Genomic DNA, 14,132 nt, shown 5'->3' with positions numbered 1-14,132 from the left:
AATTGGAAATTTTTATAGCCCCAGTAATGTATTGAAGGCAAAAGCTCAACTAGAAATCTTCTGATCTGAGATTCTCTGGAGTTTGCGCTGTACCAGAAATACCATAGGAAACTGTGCCCTTAAATTCACACTGCTTAGCAAACACACTCTACTTTGTATTCATTCTCTGAGGCACCATTCATCCAACAGCTGCAAATTATTTTACAAATGTCGGTCCTCATTTCTCCATGCATAAATTATTCCTTTTGCAGGAAGACTTCCATTCAGTGGAAGGCCAAATGCTGAACTCATGTTCCTAATCGTAATTTTTTTTTTGGTCCTAAATTTAGAGAAAAATCTCTTAGGTTGACATTACCCCTTTCAGCCCTGTGAAATGTTTAAATGTCCTTAAAAATAGAAACAGTTAAGCCAATAGCCGATAGCCTGATAGGCCCAATAGTGGAAAAATAATTTTGGTATTAATGAAAAATCAAAAATCTACAATATTAAGCAACCATTTTGTGCTATGCTATAGGGAACTAATTCAATGGGAACTGAGATTATGAAAAATCATGTAATTTAAGGATTGAAATTTCCAAACACCTGGTTATTTTCACTGTTCCTGATTGAACCTTAGTACATGTAGCATAACTATGAGCCCTGTTCTTTTGGAAGACTTGATTTGTCCAACTACCCATTGCCAACCATCCAAGACTATCTAGGCTTCTGAAACACATTTTACTGCTAAATGTGTATTTGTGTGTGTGTATGCATGCACCTACCCAAACTAGTCAAATGTGTCTAGGACCTGAGAATAACTAAAGGAAATTCAGTGGATCCTATTTTAGATTTCTATCTCACAGAAGAAGAAATTTTTTTTTTGTTTTGTGGGTGACAGACTTCCTCAGTTCCACACAGCTGCCATCTGACTTCCTTCTCTGGCTCATCCCATTGCTGTAATCAGAATGAAAATCTAAATTCTAAATCCGCAGAGAGAGAGCATTTCCTCCTTAAGAATTAGTATCATTCCTGTGATATTCCACCAGGTCTGGAAAGTGAGATATAGTAGTTAGAATTTCAACTCAGATTGGCTACACAGAAACCCAATGTTCATTCATTCATTCGATCGTATTTATTGAGTGCTTACTGTGTGCAGAGCACTGTACTAAGTGCTTGCAAAGTACAATTTGGCAACAGATAGAGACAATGCCTACCCAACAACAGGCTCACAGTCTAGAAAGGGGAGACAGACAATAAAACAAGTAGACAGGCAGCAATACCATTAAAATAGATAAATAGAATCATAGATATATAAACATAATTAATAAAATAGAGTACAATGTTGAAAGGCCCCCATACCCCATATTGAACTTTAGTGTTAAACTGCAAATGCATTTCTTAACAATGTTTCTAACAGTTCCTCTTAACTGAATCTTAGCTAGCACCTCCTCTATAGAGATGCATTCATGTTCTCTTCAATGCTAATCCTGAACAACTATCCTCTGCCCGTGCAGCCCTCCCCACCCCCCACAAAAGCATTCCCGGCACCCTGTGGCCGGATAGCACTATGTTTCTAGTGAGATCTTCCCTGGTGAGAATATTGGGTTCCTTCTAAAAGACTGAAGTAATATTTATACTGCATGTTTCTCTGAGCTCAAAGTGCTCTTGGGGGATTAAATTAGTCCTCATAATATCACTATTCGAGAGCTACAGGAGGGCAGATACTATCTTTTGTTTTCATTTTAGGAATTTGAGGCCCAGATTAGTTTGTGACTTTCACAATACCATGTGTGTGAATGGTGGAGCAAGAGATACTTTCCAGGTTTTCCTACTTAGGTTAATAGCCTACTTAGAAGGTTATATATTATTAGGTTCTTTCCTCATTAAGCACAAGATTAAGAGACCTCTCAAAATATCTTTCAGTGCTCCTTTGTCACTTAAAACTAAAGTAAAAAGGCCTTTATTGAGAGGACCTGTCCTGGAAATAACCATTTCTTTGACCCTAGAATCATGAATGCTAAGGATAATAAATCAGAAATGAAGCAATGCCATTATCACTATAGTCTAAAAACAGAATAATAACCATAAGAAGAGGAATTGTGACATACTTTAAGTGCTTACTATGTGCCAAGTTCTGTACTAAGTGCTAAGGTAGATACAGGATAATCAGCTCAGATACTGTCACTGTCCCACATCCACTTGGAGCTCACACTCTATGTTGGAGGGAGAATGGGTATGTCATCCCATTTAACAGATGAAGAAACTGAAGCCCGGAGAAGCTAAGTGACTTGTCCAAGGTCACTTATCAGGCAAGTGGCAGAGCTAGGATTAGAACCCTGGTCCTCTGACTCCCGGGCCTGTGGTCTATCCACTAAGCTATGCAAAACAAAAACCCCAAAGAAGCCAGGCTCCTGGACCAGATTGGCATTCCTATAATTGTAAGTATTGGAAAATATATATCAACAACCAAAGAAGTCACTTAGGAGCTACAGTTCTGGGAGGACAGGCTTGGCAGCCTTAAGCAATTTTTTTTTATATCTTTAGGTCATTGGCTCAACTGGAGCCAAGGTCAGCAGTAACTAAAAGTTATCTGCATGTGATGACTCTTCAGAAGCCTATGGGAAATGATTAGTGGCCACAGTCCAGTTCTCTTTGCACAGTCATCTAAACCACAAAACCACAACTATTGACTCCCATGAGGACCCCTAGGGAAAACACCAAAGACTCCACTGTCCTGGGAGGCAGAACAAGACTCTGCCTGGGGAGAACTTAAGCCTCTGAGACTGTCTGTTTTGCCCTTCACAACTGCATTTTTCACTAACTAGAAAGTGATTTTTAAAAAAATTAGCACCGTCATTTTAGTCTTTACAGAGGCCAAGTTACTCCAAATTTTAAACTGCACTGGAATAGTCCTGTTTAGTGCACTTAACATTCAACAGCCACTCTTTCATGTAGTTCAAAGGATTAAAGTACATTTCTTAGTGAGCTTTGATCCTCTAATCGGCAAGGCCCTTTTCTAGCTGAACCATTCTCTTCTCCCAGGTAGGTAGGCTACTGTGAGATTATTACAACTAGACTTAGAGGGAATTCATTTTTTATTTTCCCCTCGGCTCAATGGAGACATTTGCAGGGAAGAGCAGTACATCTAAATGAAAATGTGATGGTGTTCTAACTGGAAAGTTAACAAGGCACTAACTGTTGGCTAAAGGAAAGGGACAGTGTTCTGGCTATACCATCATGTTGGCTAAAGGGGATCAAAACAAACCCAAGCTTGAGTAGGCATCAGGAAGCAGCGAAGTGTAGTGGATAAAACACGGGCCTGGGAGTCGGAAGGTCATGGGTTCTAATCCCTGCTCTGCCACTCATCTGCTCTGTGACTTTGGGCAAGTTACTTCACTTTTCTGTGCCTCAGTTACCTCATATGTAAAATGGGGATTGAGACGATGAGCCCCTGTGGGACAAGGGACTGTGTCCAACCCGATTTGCTCGTACCCACCCCAGTGCTTAGTACAGTGCCTGGCTCATAGTAAGTGCATAACAAATACCATAATTATTATTATCAGTGACTTTATCAAATGTTCTTCTATCACTGGCATGAATGAAGCCAGACTGGCTCCCAAAGAAAGAGCAAAGAAAAAGATAGCTGGGCCTGCCAGCTATCCTGAACACCAGGAAAGCAATGCTTGAAAGACACAATCACAAATTATCAATTGAGAAGCAGCGTGGCTCAGTGGAAAGAGCACGGGCTTTGGAGTCAGAGTTCATGGGTTCGAATCCCGGCTCGGCCACTTGTCAGCTGTGTGACTTTGGGTAAGTCACTTAACTTCTCGGTGCCTCAGTTACCTCATCTGTAAAATGGGGATTAAGACTGTGAGCCCCACGTGGGACAACCTGATTCCCCTGTGTCTACCCCAGCGCTTAGAACAGTGCTCGGCACATGGTAAGCGCTTAACAAATACCAACATTATTATTATTATTAAGTAGCTGATGGTTTAAGCATAAACACATTTGAATCACATCATGACCATGCCAAGGGTTGGTTGAATCTGACAAACAGTTACTCTCCCCTGACCCCCGCAGAAGTCTTATGGAAGGCACATCTCCTCCAAGAGGCCTTCCCAGACTAAGCCCCCACTTTCCTCTTCTCCCGCTCCCTTCTGTGTTGTCCCAACTTGCTCCTTTTGATCTTCTCCCCCTCCCAGCCTCTCTACATTTATGTATATATCTGTAATTTCTTTTTTTGAATTGATGTTTGTCTCTCCCCCAAATCGGCCTAGATCGTAAACTTGTTGTGGGCGGGGAATGTGTCTGTTAATTGTTGTACTGTACTCTCCCAAGCACTTAGTATGGTGCTCGGCACACAGTAAACACTCAATAAATACCACTGAATGGATGAATGAACCAACTATTAAACCTTGGCCCTTGCTTTAATCGTCAGTCTGACCCCAATTCGGCTCTTCAGATATTGATTTGAAGCACCATGGCCTACTGAAAATAATAATAATAATAATGTTAGTATTTGTTAAGCGCTTACTATGTGCAGAGCACTGTTCTAAGCACTGGGGTAGATACAGGGGAATCAGGTTGTCCCATGTGGGGCTCACACTTTTGACCCCCATTTTCCAGATGAGGTAACTGAGGCACTGAGAAGTGAAGTGACTTGCCCATAGTCAGACAGCTGACAAGTGGCAGAGCCGGGTTTAGAACCCACGACCTCTGACTCCTAAGCCCGGGCTCTTACTGAGCCACGCTGCTTCTCTAATAGCATGGGCTTGGGAGTCAAAAGATCTGGGTTCTAATCCTGGCACCACCACTTGCCTGCTGCGTGACCTTGACCGAGTCATTTAACCTCTCTGTGCATCTGTTTCCTCATTTGTACAGTGGGGATTCAAAACTTGTTCTCCCTCCCACTTAGACTGTGAGCCCCCTGTGGGACAGGAACTGTGTCCAAACTGATTTTCTTGTTTCTACCCCAGCGCTTAGAACAGGGCTTGACCTGCAGTAAGTGCTTAATAAACCCCACAATTAATAGTTGAATTGTAATGTCTGACACTAATGATGAAATTCAATTGCTAATAATTAATTGACTATTAGCTTGCTTTGTGGCTATATAACCCTGTACACTTTATCTAGAAATATGAATATAATAGAAATACGGTCCAAGGCATGGCACCAGCAAGATTCTGGCCAGACTACCTGACTCACAATGAGACCTGAAGTGCAGTGCAAAAAGAAGCACAGCTATTATGGTCTTTGCAGCCTAACAGACACTGGACAAGTGCAGAGAACAGCCCCAGGTCCTCTATTCTGTTTTTATAGAACTTGAAAAAATATTTGACACCATAAACAGGGCTCTGGCAATTGCTAAAGATCTGGAGAAATTTACCAAGATCTTTAGCTACTACACACAGTGGTATGGTAGGTTGAATCAGAGTTGAAAGTGCCTCGTCTGTCTCTTTCCTTGTCACTGTCAGAATGAAGCAGGGCTGTTGGGTAGGTATAGTGCTGTTCTACCTGTTCTATGCCACCATGCTTACAACAGCAGTGTGGCCTAGAGGAAAGAACACAGGCCTAGGAGTTTAGAGGAGCTGGATTCTAATCCCTGCTCTGCATTTGCCTGCTGCATGCCTGGGGGAAAGTCACTTAACTTCTCTGGGCTTCAGTTTTCTCGTTTGTAAAAATGGGAATCAATACCTGTTCTCCCTCCTACCTAGCCTGTGAACTCCATGTGGGACAGGATTGACCTTTCATTCAATCATATTTATTGAGCGCTTACTGTGTGCAAAGCACTGTAATAAGCAGTTGGGAGAGTACAGTATAACAACAGACACATTCCTGCCCACAGCAAGCTCACGTCTAGAGGGGAAGACAGACGTTAAATAAATAAATTAGATATATACAGATATATATACACACATACACATATATAGCACACATATATACTGACCTGAGTATCTTGTGTCTTACTCAGCACTTAGTGCAGTACTTGGCATATAGTAAGCACTTAACAAATACCACAATTAACATTGCATATGAAGACTTCAGTTCTTCTAACTCCATGTGGTTCCAAGACTTAGAATCATTGAGACTTGGGTTGCTGTGGGGTGTAAAGGTGGTATTCTTTCTAGGACACTCGGGCTGTCTTTGGTAAATAGCCAATTCTCCATTTAGTGAAGGTAGCCTTTGGTATGTAACTGCTGTCCAGCTGTCCAACAATCAGTAGCATTTATTGTGTAACTACTGAATGCAAAGCACTGTAAAAAAGAACTTGAAAGAGTATAACAGAACAAGACTCACACCCCCCTCTCTCTAGGAGTTCCCAGTCTAAAGGAGGAGGCAGGCGAAACTTTGTTTCAATCTAAATTGGAGGAAGACCAAAGGTAGCATAGGCAGTCAGTCCAGCAGATAGCCTGACCTTCTTGCTGCTACTGACTTGGTGCTACCAGGTGAGACGTTGAGAGGTTGCCACAGCCAAGGGGATTCTAGAAACAAAATGTAAAATTTTTTTCACTGATTTTGTTAATTGTATTTATTAAGCACTCACTGTATGCAGAACACTGTACTGGGTGCTTGGGGGAGTACAGTATGACAGAGTTAGTAGGCATGCTCCGTGCCCACAACGAGCTTACATTCTAGCGGGGGGGGAGCAGACATTAATATAAATAAATTATGGATATGTACTTGAGTGTGGTGGGACTGAGGCAGGGATGAATAAAGGGTGTCGATCAAGTGGAAGGGTGGGGCAGAAGGGAGAGGGAGAAGAGGAAATGAGGGCTTAGTCAGGGAAGGCCTCTTGGAGGAGATGTGTCTTCAATAAACTTTGAAGGTGGGGAGAGTGATCATTCCAGGCCAGAGGAAGGATGTGGCCAAGAGGTCGGCGGCGAGAAGGGATGAGATCGAGGTACAGTGAATAGATTGGCGTTAAAGGAACGAAGTGTGCGGGCTGGGTTGTGGTAGGAGGGGGGCAAGGTAATGGAGGGCTTTAAAGCCAATGGTCAGGAGTATCTGTGTGATGTGGAGGTGGACGGGCAACCACTGGAGGTTCTTGAAGAGTGGAGAAACAGGGATTGAACGTTTTTGTAGAAAAATGACCTGGGCAGCAGAGTGAGGTATGGAATGGAGTCGGGAGAGAAATGAGTCAGGGAGATCAGCAAGGAGGCTGATACAGTAAACAAGGCAGAATAGGGTAAGTGCTTGGATTCTGCTGCAGCACAGAATCATCAATCAATCAATCAATCAGAGGTATTTACTAAGAGCTTAGTGTATGTAGATAGAACACCATACTGGGACTTGGAAAAGTATGGTACGACAGAGTTGGTAGATGTGATTCCTGCCCACAAAGGAGCTTACAGTCTGCAGGAATCCTCTTTCCCGGGATTTGCCCACTTTGGTAACTGTTCTTTCGCTTGATCCAGTCTCTCCAAGATACCTTGGGGTTTTGGGGAGTTCTGGACACTTTGATGAATGGAGATTCCCCTGGGTGTGCTCCCTTTCCATACTCACACACCCAGCTAACACTTAACGTTGATCCCTTTAATACTCTCCATTGCTTCCCAGCCTCTAGACCGTAAACTCATTGTGGACAGGGAATGTATCTGTTTATTGTTGTATCGTACTCTCCCAAGTGCTTAGTACAGTGCTCTGCACACAGTAGGTGCTCAATAAATACGATTTGATTTCCCCCACCTGTAACTTATGTTAGTGTCTGTCACCCCCTGCTAGACTGTAAACAAACCTAAGGCAGGGATCACAGTCTAACCACTCTATTGTACTCTCCCAAGTGCTTAAGAGAGTGCTTTACACACAGTAAGTGCTCAATAAAATCCATCTGAGTCCCTCCTACCTATCTTTACTCCTCTTACTCCTGTTTAGAAACCCTTCCCTCCCTCCATAGCTGACAGCCCAGCACTCTCCCCATCTTAAAAGCCCTCCTAAAATAATATCTCCTCCAAGAGGCCCTCCCTGATTAACAATTATTTCCCCCTACCAGTCCTTCTCCCCCACCCCTCAGGGCTGCACCTGGAGAGTTTTTAGTACTCTACCTGTCTCAGCTCCGAGAGGGAGAGTCAAGCAGATGCCTACCCCTTCCATTCCTAGTTTGGGCAATAGCTAGCGAGTGGAAGACAATCTGCTACAAGTCAAAATTCCCCTGTGGTGGGCAGCAGCGTCATGGGAGAGAGTCGAGGGTGGAGACCCAAGTTTACTTCGTGGAAGGAGGCAATGGTAAATCACTTATGTATTTTTACCAAGAAAACTCTATGGATACACTACCAGAATGATTGCAGGTGGAGGCGGGGCGTTCCGGGAGAGATGAGTCCAGGGCCTTGCTATGGGTCGGGCACGACTTGGCAGCATAAGTCAATAACAACCTGCCCTCCCCACTCCGTGGCCTGTGCACTTGGCTGTGTACCCTTTAAGCACCCTAGCCCCACAGCACTTAATGTACATATCCTTGTACTCTGCTGCTTCTCCTAGCTCTAATCTATTTTAATGTCTATCTCCCCCTCTAGACTGTAAGCTATTGTACTTTTCAAGCTTAGTACAGTTTTCTACCCACAGTAAACACTGAATGAACAACACTGACCTGCTCTCCCTTTGTGAATCCCATGTGGGACAGAAATTGTGTCTAATCCCTCTAGACTGAAAACTCGTTGTGGACGGGGAACATGTCTCCCAACTCTGTTGTACTGTCCTAAGTGCTTAGTAATACGGTGCTCTTCATACAGTATCATTGATGATGACGATCTTTTATCTACTTCAGTGATTAGCCCAAGGTAAACTCTTAATAAAAAGCACTATTACTGGGTCCTGCTACACCTCCACCAGACTCTTATAGGGTGTTTTTTTTTTTTACTGGGATAGGCTCTGGGGTGAAGTGAGACCACACCCAATGTAAAGTTCTATTTGTTTCTGTGAGTTCCTGTGGTGACAGCCTAGGAGCAAGGAGTTTCAGTAAAAGTAGAGGTCTCAGGCTTTGACTATCCATCTCTGCTTGGCACTTTTGTGGTTTCCTCTTGAGGGACAGTTTCTTCACTCTCTCAGGTCATGGGCCATGTTTGAGAAGCTGGAAAAGCACATTTATTTTCCTCTCCTTAACCCGGAGACACAAGTTTCCTGCTTTAGACCTGGGAGGGGGAAGGAGGTGGGTGGAGAGGGAAGGGAAGAGACCGGCAGCTCCCAAAGCAATTCTTAGAAGTAAGGGAAAGGGCAAAGGGGTGGGAGGGGATTTAAAAACACTTAGATGCTTCTTGGGGTGAAAACTAATCTTGATGTTTACTGTGTCAAATGCTCCAATTGCTGAAGTAATCTGGACTTTTTCAGAGACAGTTGATATTGGGGGAAATAATGAACCAGTGAAGTGTGCCGAGAGAGGAAACAGCAGTTGGATAGAGAAACAGGAGACTTTAAAATTTTTCCCCAATAAGTGCTAAGGGTGGCTGGAGGAGGTAATAGGAGTAAAGCTATTTATTGGGTTCCCACTGGGTGCAATGCCCTTTACCAAGCACTTGGGAATGCACAAAAGAAGCGTGAGACATATTTCTGGCTCACAAGGAGCTTGCGATCTAAAGGAGACAGATATCAACAGTATTTACAAATGGATTACTCAGAATGAATACATGGATTGTACAATCAATCGTGCATATATACATCAGTGTAGAGGGAGGGCAGAAAGACACGTGAAAGCGCTAATTCTGAAAATCAAGTTTCTTGGTTCAAGAAGCATAAAATGGGGGGCGGTGGGGGGAAGCAAGGAGTCCAGATAAGTGAGAATGAATAGCCAAAGCCATGCAAAGCCTTTTCTCAGAAACGACTTGCCATTAGGGCACAGTTTGAAAAACCTGAATGTTTTCCTGTACCCAAGGGTAGAAGCACAATAGTAGATGGGACTTTGCATAGATGCTGAAAAAGGGGTAAAAGAGGGAACTCCAAAGGGAAAAAGAGCATCAAGAGCTAATGTTTGTTTATGATAAAGTGCAGTGAAGGACAAAGCAAAAGGCCTGTGAACTTTCCCATGCTATTATTCATTATCTGCAGTCTAGCATAAAAAAAGATCACCAAGCAGCAAATGAACAGAGATTTCAGTTGCAATGTTTATTCAGTTTGCAGCTTCTTTCCATTATTACTTGCCACATGTTATTCTTACATGAATGGAACTCAGCGAGCTATGCGACTGGCTGAGGAAGAGTCTGACCGGTGAGGATATTAGTCTCCAACTTTATCACAGCAAACACCGTATTCTCATTAGAGAGTTGAAGCTTTCTGAGAGGAAGGAAGAGGCATTAGTGAGAATTTCCCCCAGATAACAGATTTCTAATCGAAAGGAATCCCGTTCAATTATGCTCTCCAAATATATACGTGAAATAGATGATTATTTTGGAATGGAGGTTGGAAATGCTAGATTTTTAAAGAAAGTCTCAGTAGGTGTTTTTTCAAGGTTTCACCTTCCACTTACATCACAAACAGATGGGCTTGGTGTTTCATCAGTGGGTTTTTCTGCTATTTACCTTTAGGGGCAAACACCAGTTCAGTTCACACAGCCCCAACAACTTCAGTACCTCTTCTCTGCAGCCGTAAACATCATGATTAGCTTGGGTTCTCAGAGGTGGAAAGAGGGTCAGAAATGGTTAAAAATCCTTAAGTAGAAACAAGAAAGTGATGGGGAAAAAAATAAGGATTTTGTTTGACACACTCTGCACTTCCCCCATGAGTGGGATGGTCACCAAAGAGCTGCTTCTGCATTGGGCAATTATTAACATTTGTTAATGATATTTATTGAGTGCTTAGTATGTGCAGAGCACTGTGTAAGCACTTGGAAGAGAGAAGCAGCGTGGCTCAGTGGAAAGAGCACGGGTTTAGGAATCAGGGGTCATGGGTTCTAATCCCGGCTCCGCCACCTGTCAGCTGTGTGACTTTGGGCAAGTCACTTAACTTCTCGGTGCCTCAGTTACCTCATCTGTAAATGGGCATTAAGACTGTGAGCCTCACGTGGGACAACCTGATTACTCTGTATCTACCCCAGCGCTTAGAACAGTGCTCGGCGCATAGTAAGTGCTTAACAAATGCCACCATTATTATTATTATTAAGAGTTGACAGACGCGTTCCCTGCCTACAATGTGCTAGAGTTTACTACTCATATAAAGCACTGTACTAAGCACTGGGGTAAATACAATAAAATTAAGACATAATCCCTGGCTCTCAAGGAGCTCACAATCTAAGTGGGAGTGAGGAAGTAGGAGGAGGTGGAGGAGGAGGAGGAGGACGGAAACATTAACAGAAGGGATAAAAAGCCAACACACTGAAAACAAAAATAGGGACAGTAGTAAATACATTAACTAAATTGTACTGGAGAAGGCAGTGGCCGGGTACCTCATGGTTCCAGGCCAACAAGCTGGCTACAAACCGCTGCAATCTTCCCACTGTTTGGAACGGCAGGTTTGGGTCTCATGGTACTTGGAGAGAAGCCCATCCAGGCAGTGACCCAGGAGCCCTCTGGCTACCCTCTGTTCCCGTGCTTCCTTGCTCCACCGCCCCCCTCCCACCCCCCCCACCAGCCCATGTGATGGTAACTTTCCAGAATCCCAGAGAGTGTGGGGATTAAGATTATCAGGAGTCCTGCTAGGAAGGGTAATAATAATAATAATAATTACACTATTTGTTAAGCGCTTACTATGTGCCAAGCACTGTTCTACGCACTGAGCTAGATACAAGGTAATCAGGTTGTCCCACGTGGGGCTCACAGTCTTAATCCCCATTTTACTGATGAGGTAACTGAGGCACAGAGGAGTAAAGTGACTTGCCCAAAGTCCCACAGCAAGCAAGTGGCAGAGCCGGGTAAGGGAGGTGGCAGCAGCTGCAGCAGCATCGCTAGTGGTATTTATTGAGCACTTACTATGTGCTGAGCCCTCTACTAAGTGTGTGGGAGAATACAATACAGCAGCAGCATGTGTTCTGAGGGTCCCACCACTGTCCAACATTATGGGGGGGGGGGGGCGGGAGGAAGGGGGAAATTTAAGGGCAAATCATGTTTTTTTTAATTACCATCTCAGACTGACAGGATCCCCCACTGGTTGCCACGGTTCCTGTACTCCAATCAACCAGTGACATTTATTAAGCACTTACTGTGTGCAGAGCACTGAACTAAGGACTTAAAAGATTAGCCCTCAAAGACCTTTATAATTTAGAAGGGGAGACCGACACTGAAATGAACTATGGAGAGGGGAAATGGCAGGGTATCAGGATACAAACCTAAACATTTGGGGGCTGAGGGTGGGGTGAATACCAAGTGCTTAAAGAGTCCCGAACTAAGTGCATAGGTGACACAGAAGGAAGAGCAAGAAGGGGAAAGGAGGGCTTAGTTGGTGAAGGCCTCTTGAAGGAGGTGTGATTTTAGGAGGGCTTTGAAGGTGGGCTGACAATTATGAAGGAGGAGAGACTTCCAGGTCAGAGGGAGGACAGAGGTGCCAAGTTGGAGACGAGACAGACAAGATTGAGGTACAGTTAGTAGGCTGGCATTAGCAAAGTGTGCGGGCTGTGTTGTAGTAGGTGATCGGCAAGGTACGGTATGATGGGTAGAGTTGATTGAGTGCCTTAAAATCGATGGTAAGGAGTTTCTGTTTAATGCACAGGTGGATGGGCAACCATTTGAGGTTCTTGAGGAGTGGAGAGACTCCGACTGATTTTTTTTTTTTTTTTTTTTAGAAAAACGATCCAGGCAGCAGAGTGAAGTAAGTAAGGACTGGAGTAGGGAGAGGGAGGAGGCAGGAAGGTAGCGAGGAGGCTGATGCACTAGTCAAGATGACATGACCCTAAATCTTGGGGCAACCTTAAATGAGGTGGAAAGGGCTAAATGTTCTGAGTCGCTCAATGGTGCTTCGATTTCTGACACTCAATCTTATGTTCCACACCCCATGCTCTTACCATTCTCCACGTCTTAGCCCTGTCCCTGATCCCTCTCTGTCCCTTTATCACATGGCTGGTTGCTACTCCGACCAAAGTGGCCATTCTTCAGTGCCACTTCTTATGGATGAAAGACTTTTAATGTTTTCATTTCAACTTACTTATAGCCCAATCTTCCTGTTAAAAATAGTTTGCTAGAATTTTTTTTAGTGGGTGCACATAGTCAACAAGTTTGATGAGCATTTTCAAATCTGAAATGCGAATGCTAGGCAAATGGAAGAAAGGGAGAGCAAGGAGGAAATGGCACTTTCTAGGTGAACTATTAACTGGACTTTGCATATATTTGGACATACCTAACTATTCAGTGGGCTGATGAAATTAAAATCTACTTTAATGGCAAGTCACATGGCTAGCAATAACTGGGGGAAAAAAGTGAACACACTGTACCACTTTTCCAGTCCTTTTATTAACGATTAATACCTATTGTTTTCAAAAATGAAAGTTGCATAGAGATTGCTATTGACAAGTAGCTTATATAAAGGAATTGTTTTAGAGTAATTCTTAAGTGTCAAACATTCCCTTTTTCTCCATCTGGAAGCCAGGCTTCAGGAATTCAGGCAATTCAGTATTTTGTGGTACTTGTGAACATCTTCAATAGTATAAGATTTTGGACTGCTAAATTACGTAGGTAGAAAGTGATTCAGGTTCAATTTCTACAAGTGCTATGTAAAGCACCTATGATATTTTTGTTATAGTCTTCAATCTGCTTAGTCACATTCTTCATTATTGATTGATAATCACCTTCTTGAATCTTGGTTGCTATAACTGATTAAAGACTTGAGGAAAAAAAAACAGCCATTAAAATATTAATCTGAAAATATTTGAGAAAGGCACTATACCCAAATATGTTTTCCCTTCTAGAAATCTGCAGGAGGTGAAAATAAGTGAAAAACCTGCACAGTACAATTTTTAAAATTGTGCCGTTTGCTCATATCCAAAAGATAGAAGCCAAACGTCTTTTGAAAGGTCCAAGACCAATAGAAAGATTAAGACAATAGTAAAATATTGCTTTATTTCAATGCTAATTGTATTTAGCAGTCTTAAGCTTTATATTCCCCAAAGAAACAAATAAAATGGCTACCATCTTAAGGTATTAAAATCCAAATATCTGTAAAACCTTTTTAGCAGGACACCATCGAAAGATCATGAGAAAATGCTAAAATCTTTGCAGGCTTAAGAACAGTCATAACTCAGA

The 14,132-nt window shown here is 43.0% G+C and overlaps 1 protein-coding gene and 1 non-coding gene across 2 annotated transcripts in view; one reads left to right on the top strand and one right to left on the bottom strand.

Annotated features, from left to right (window-relative positions):
- The first annotated feature begins 7,980 nt into the window (after nucleotides 1-7,980).
- Nucleotides 7,981-8,118, top strand: LOC114808282. Its single transcript, XR_003756129.1, has one exon. It is a non-coding gene; the product is annotated as a small nucleolar RNA SNORA7 (small nucleolar RNA).
- A 5,205-nt stretch (nucleotides 8,119-13,323) lies between these two features.
- IFT74 (intraflagellar transport 74) overlaps nucleotides 13,324-14,132 on the bottom strand; it is a 76,166-nt gene continuing 75,357 nt past the window's right edge. Inside the window, exon 21 of the mRNA XM_001505888.6 lies at nucleotides 13,324-13,702. Coding sequence (XP_001505938.2) covers nucleotides 13,584-13,702 — 119 coding nt within the window. The 3' untranslated portion in view covers nucleotides 13,324-13,583. The remainder of the gene's footprint in view (nucleotides 13,703-14,132) is intronic.

This window comes from Ornithorhynchus anatinus, chromosome X5 (genome assembly GCF_004115215.2).
Source record: "Ornithorhynchus anatinus isolate Pmale09 chromosome X5, mOrnAna1.pri.v4, whole genome shotgun sequence".
Classification (NCBI taxonomy): domain Eukaryota; kingdom Metazoa; phylum Chordata; class Mammalia; order Monotremata; family Ornithorhynchidae; genus Ornithorhynchus; species Ornithorhynchus anatinus.
The sequence above is the reverse complement of the archived record's forward strand: the minus strand, read 5'-3'. Positions and strand labels throughout refer to the sequence as shown.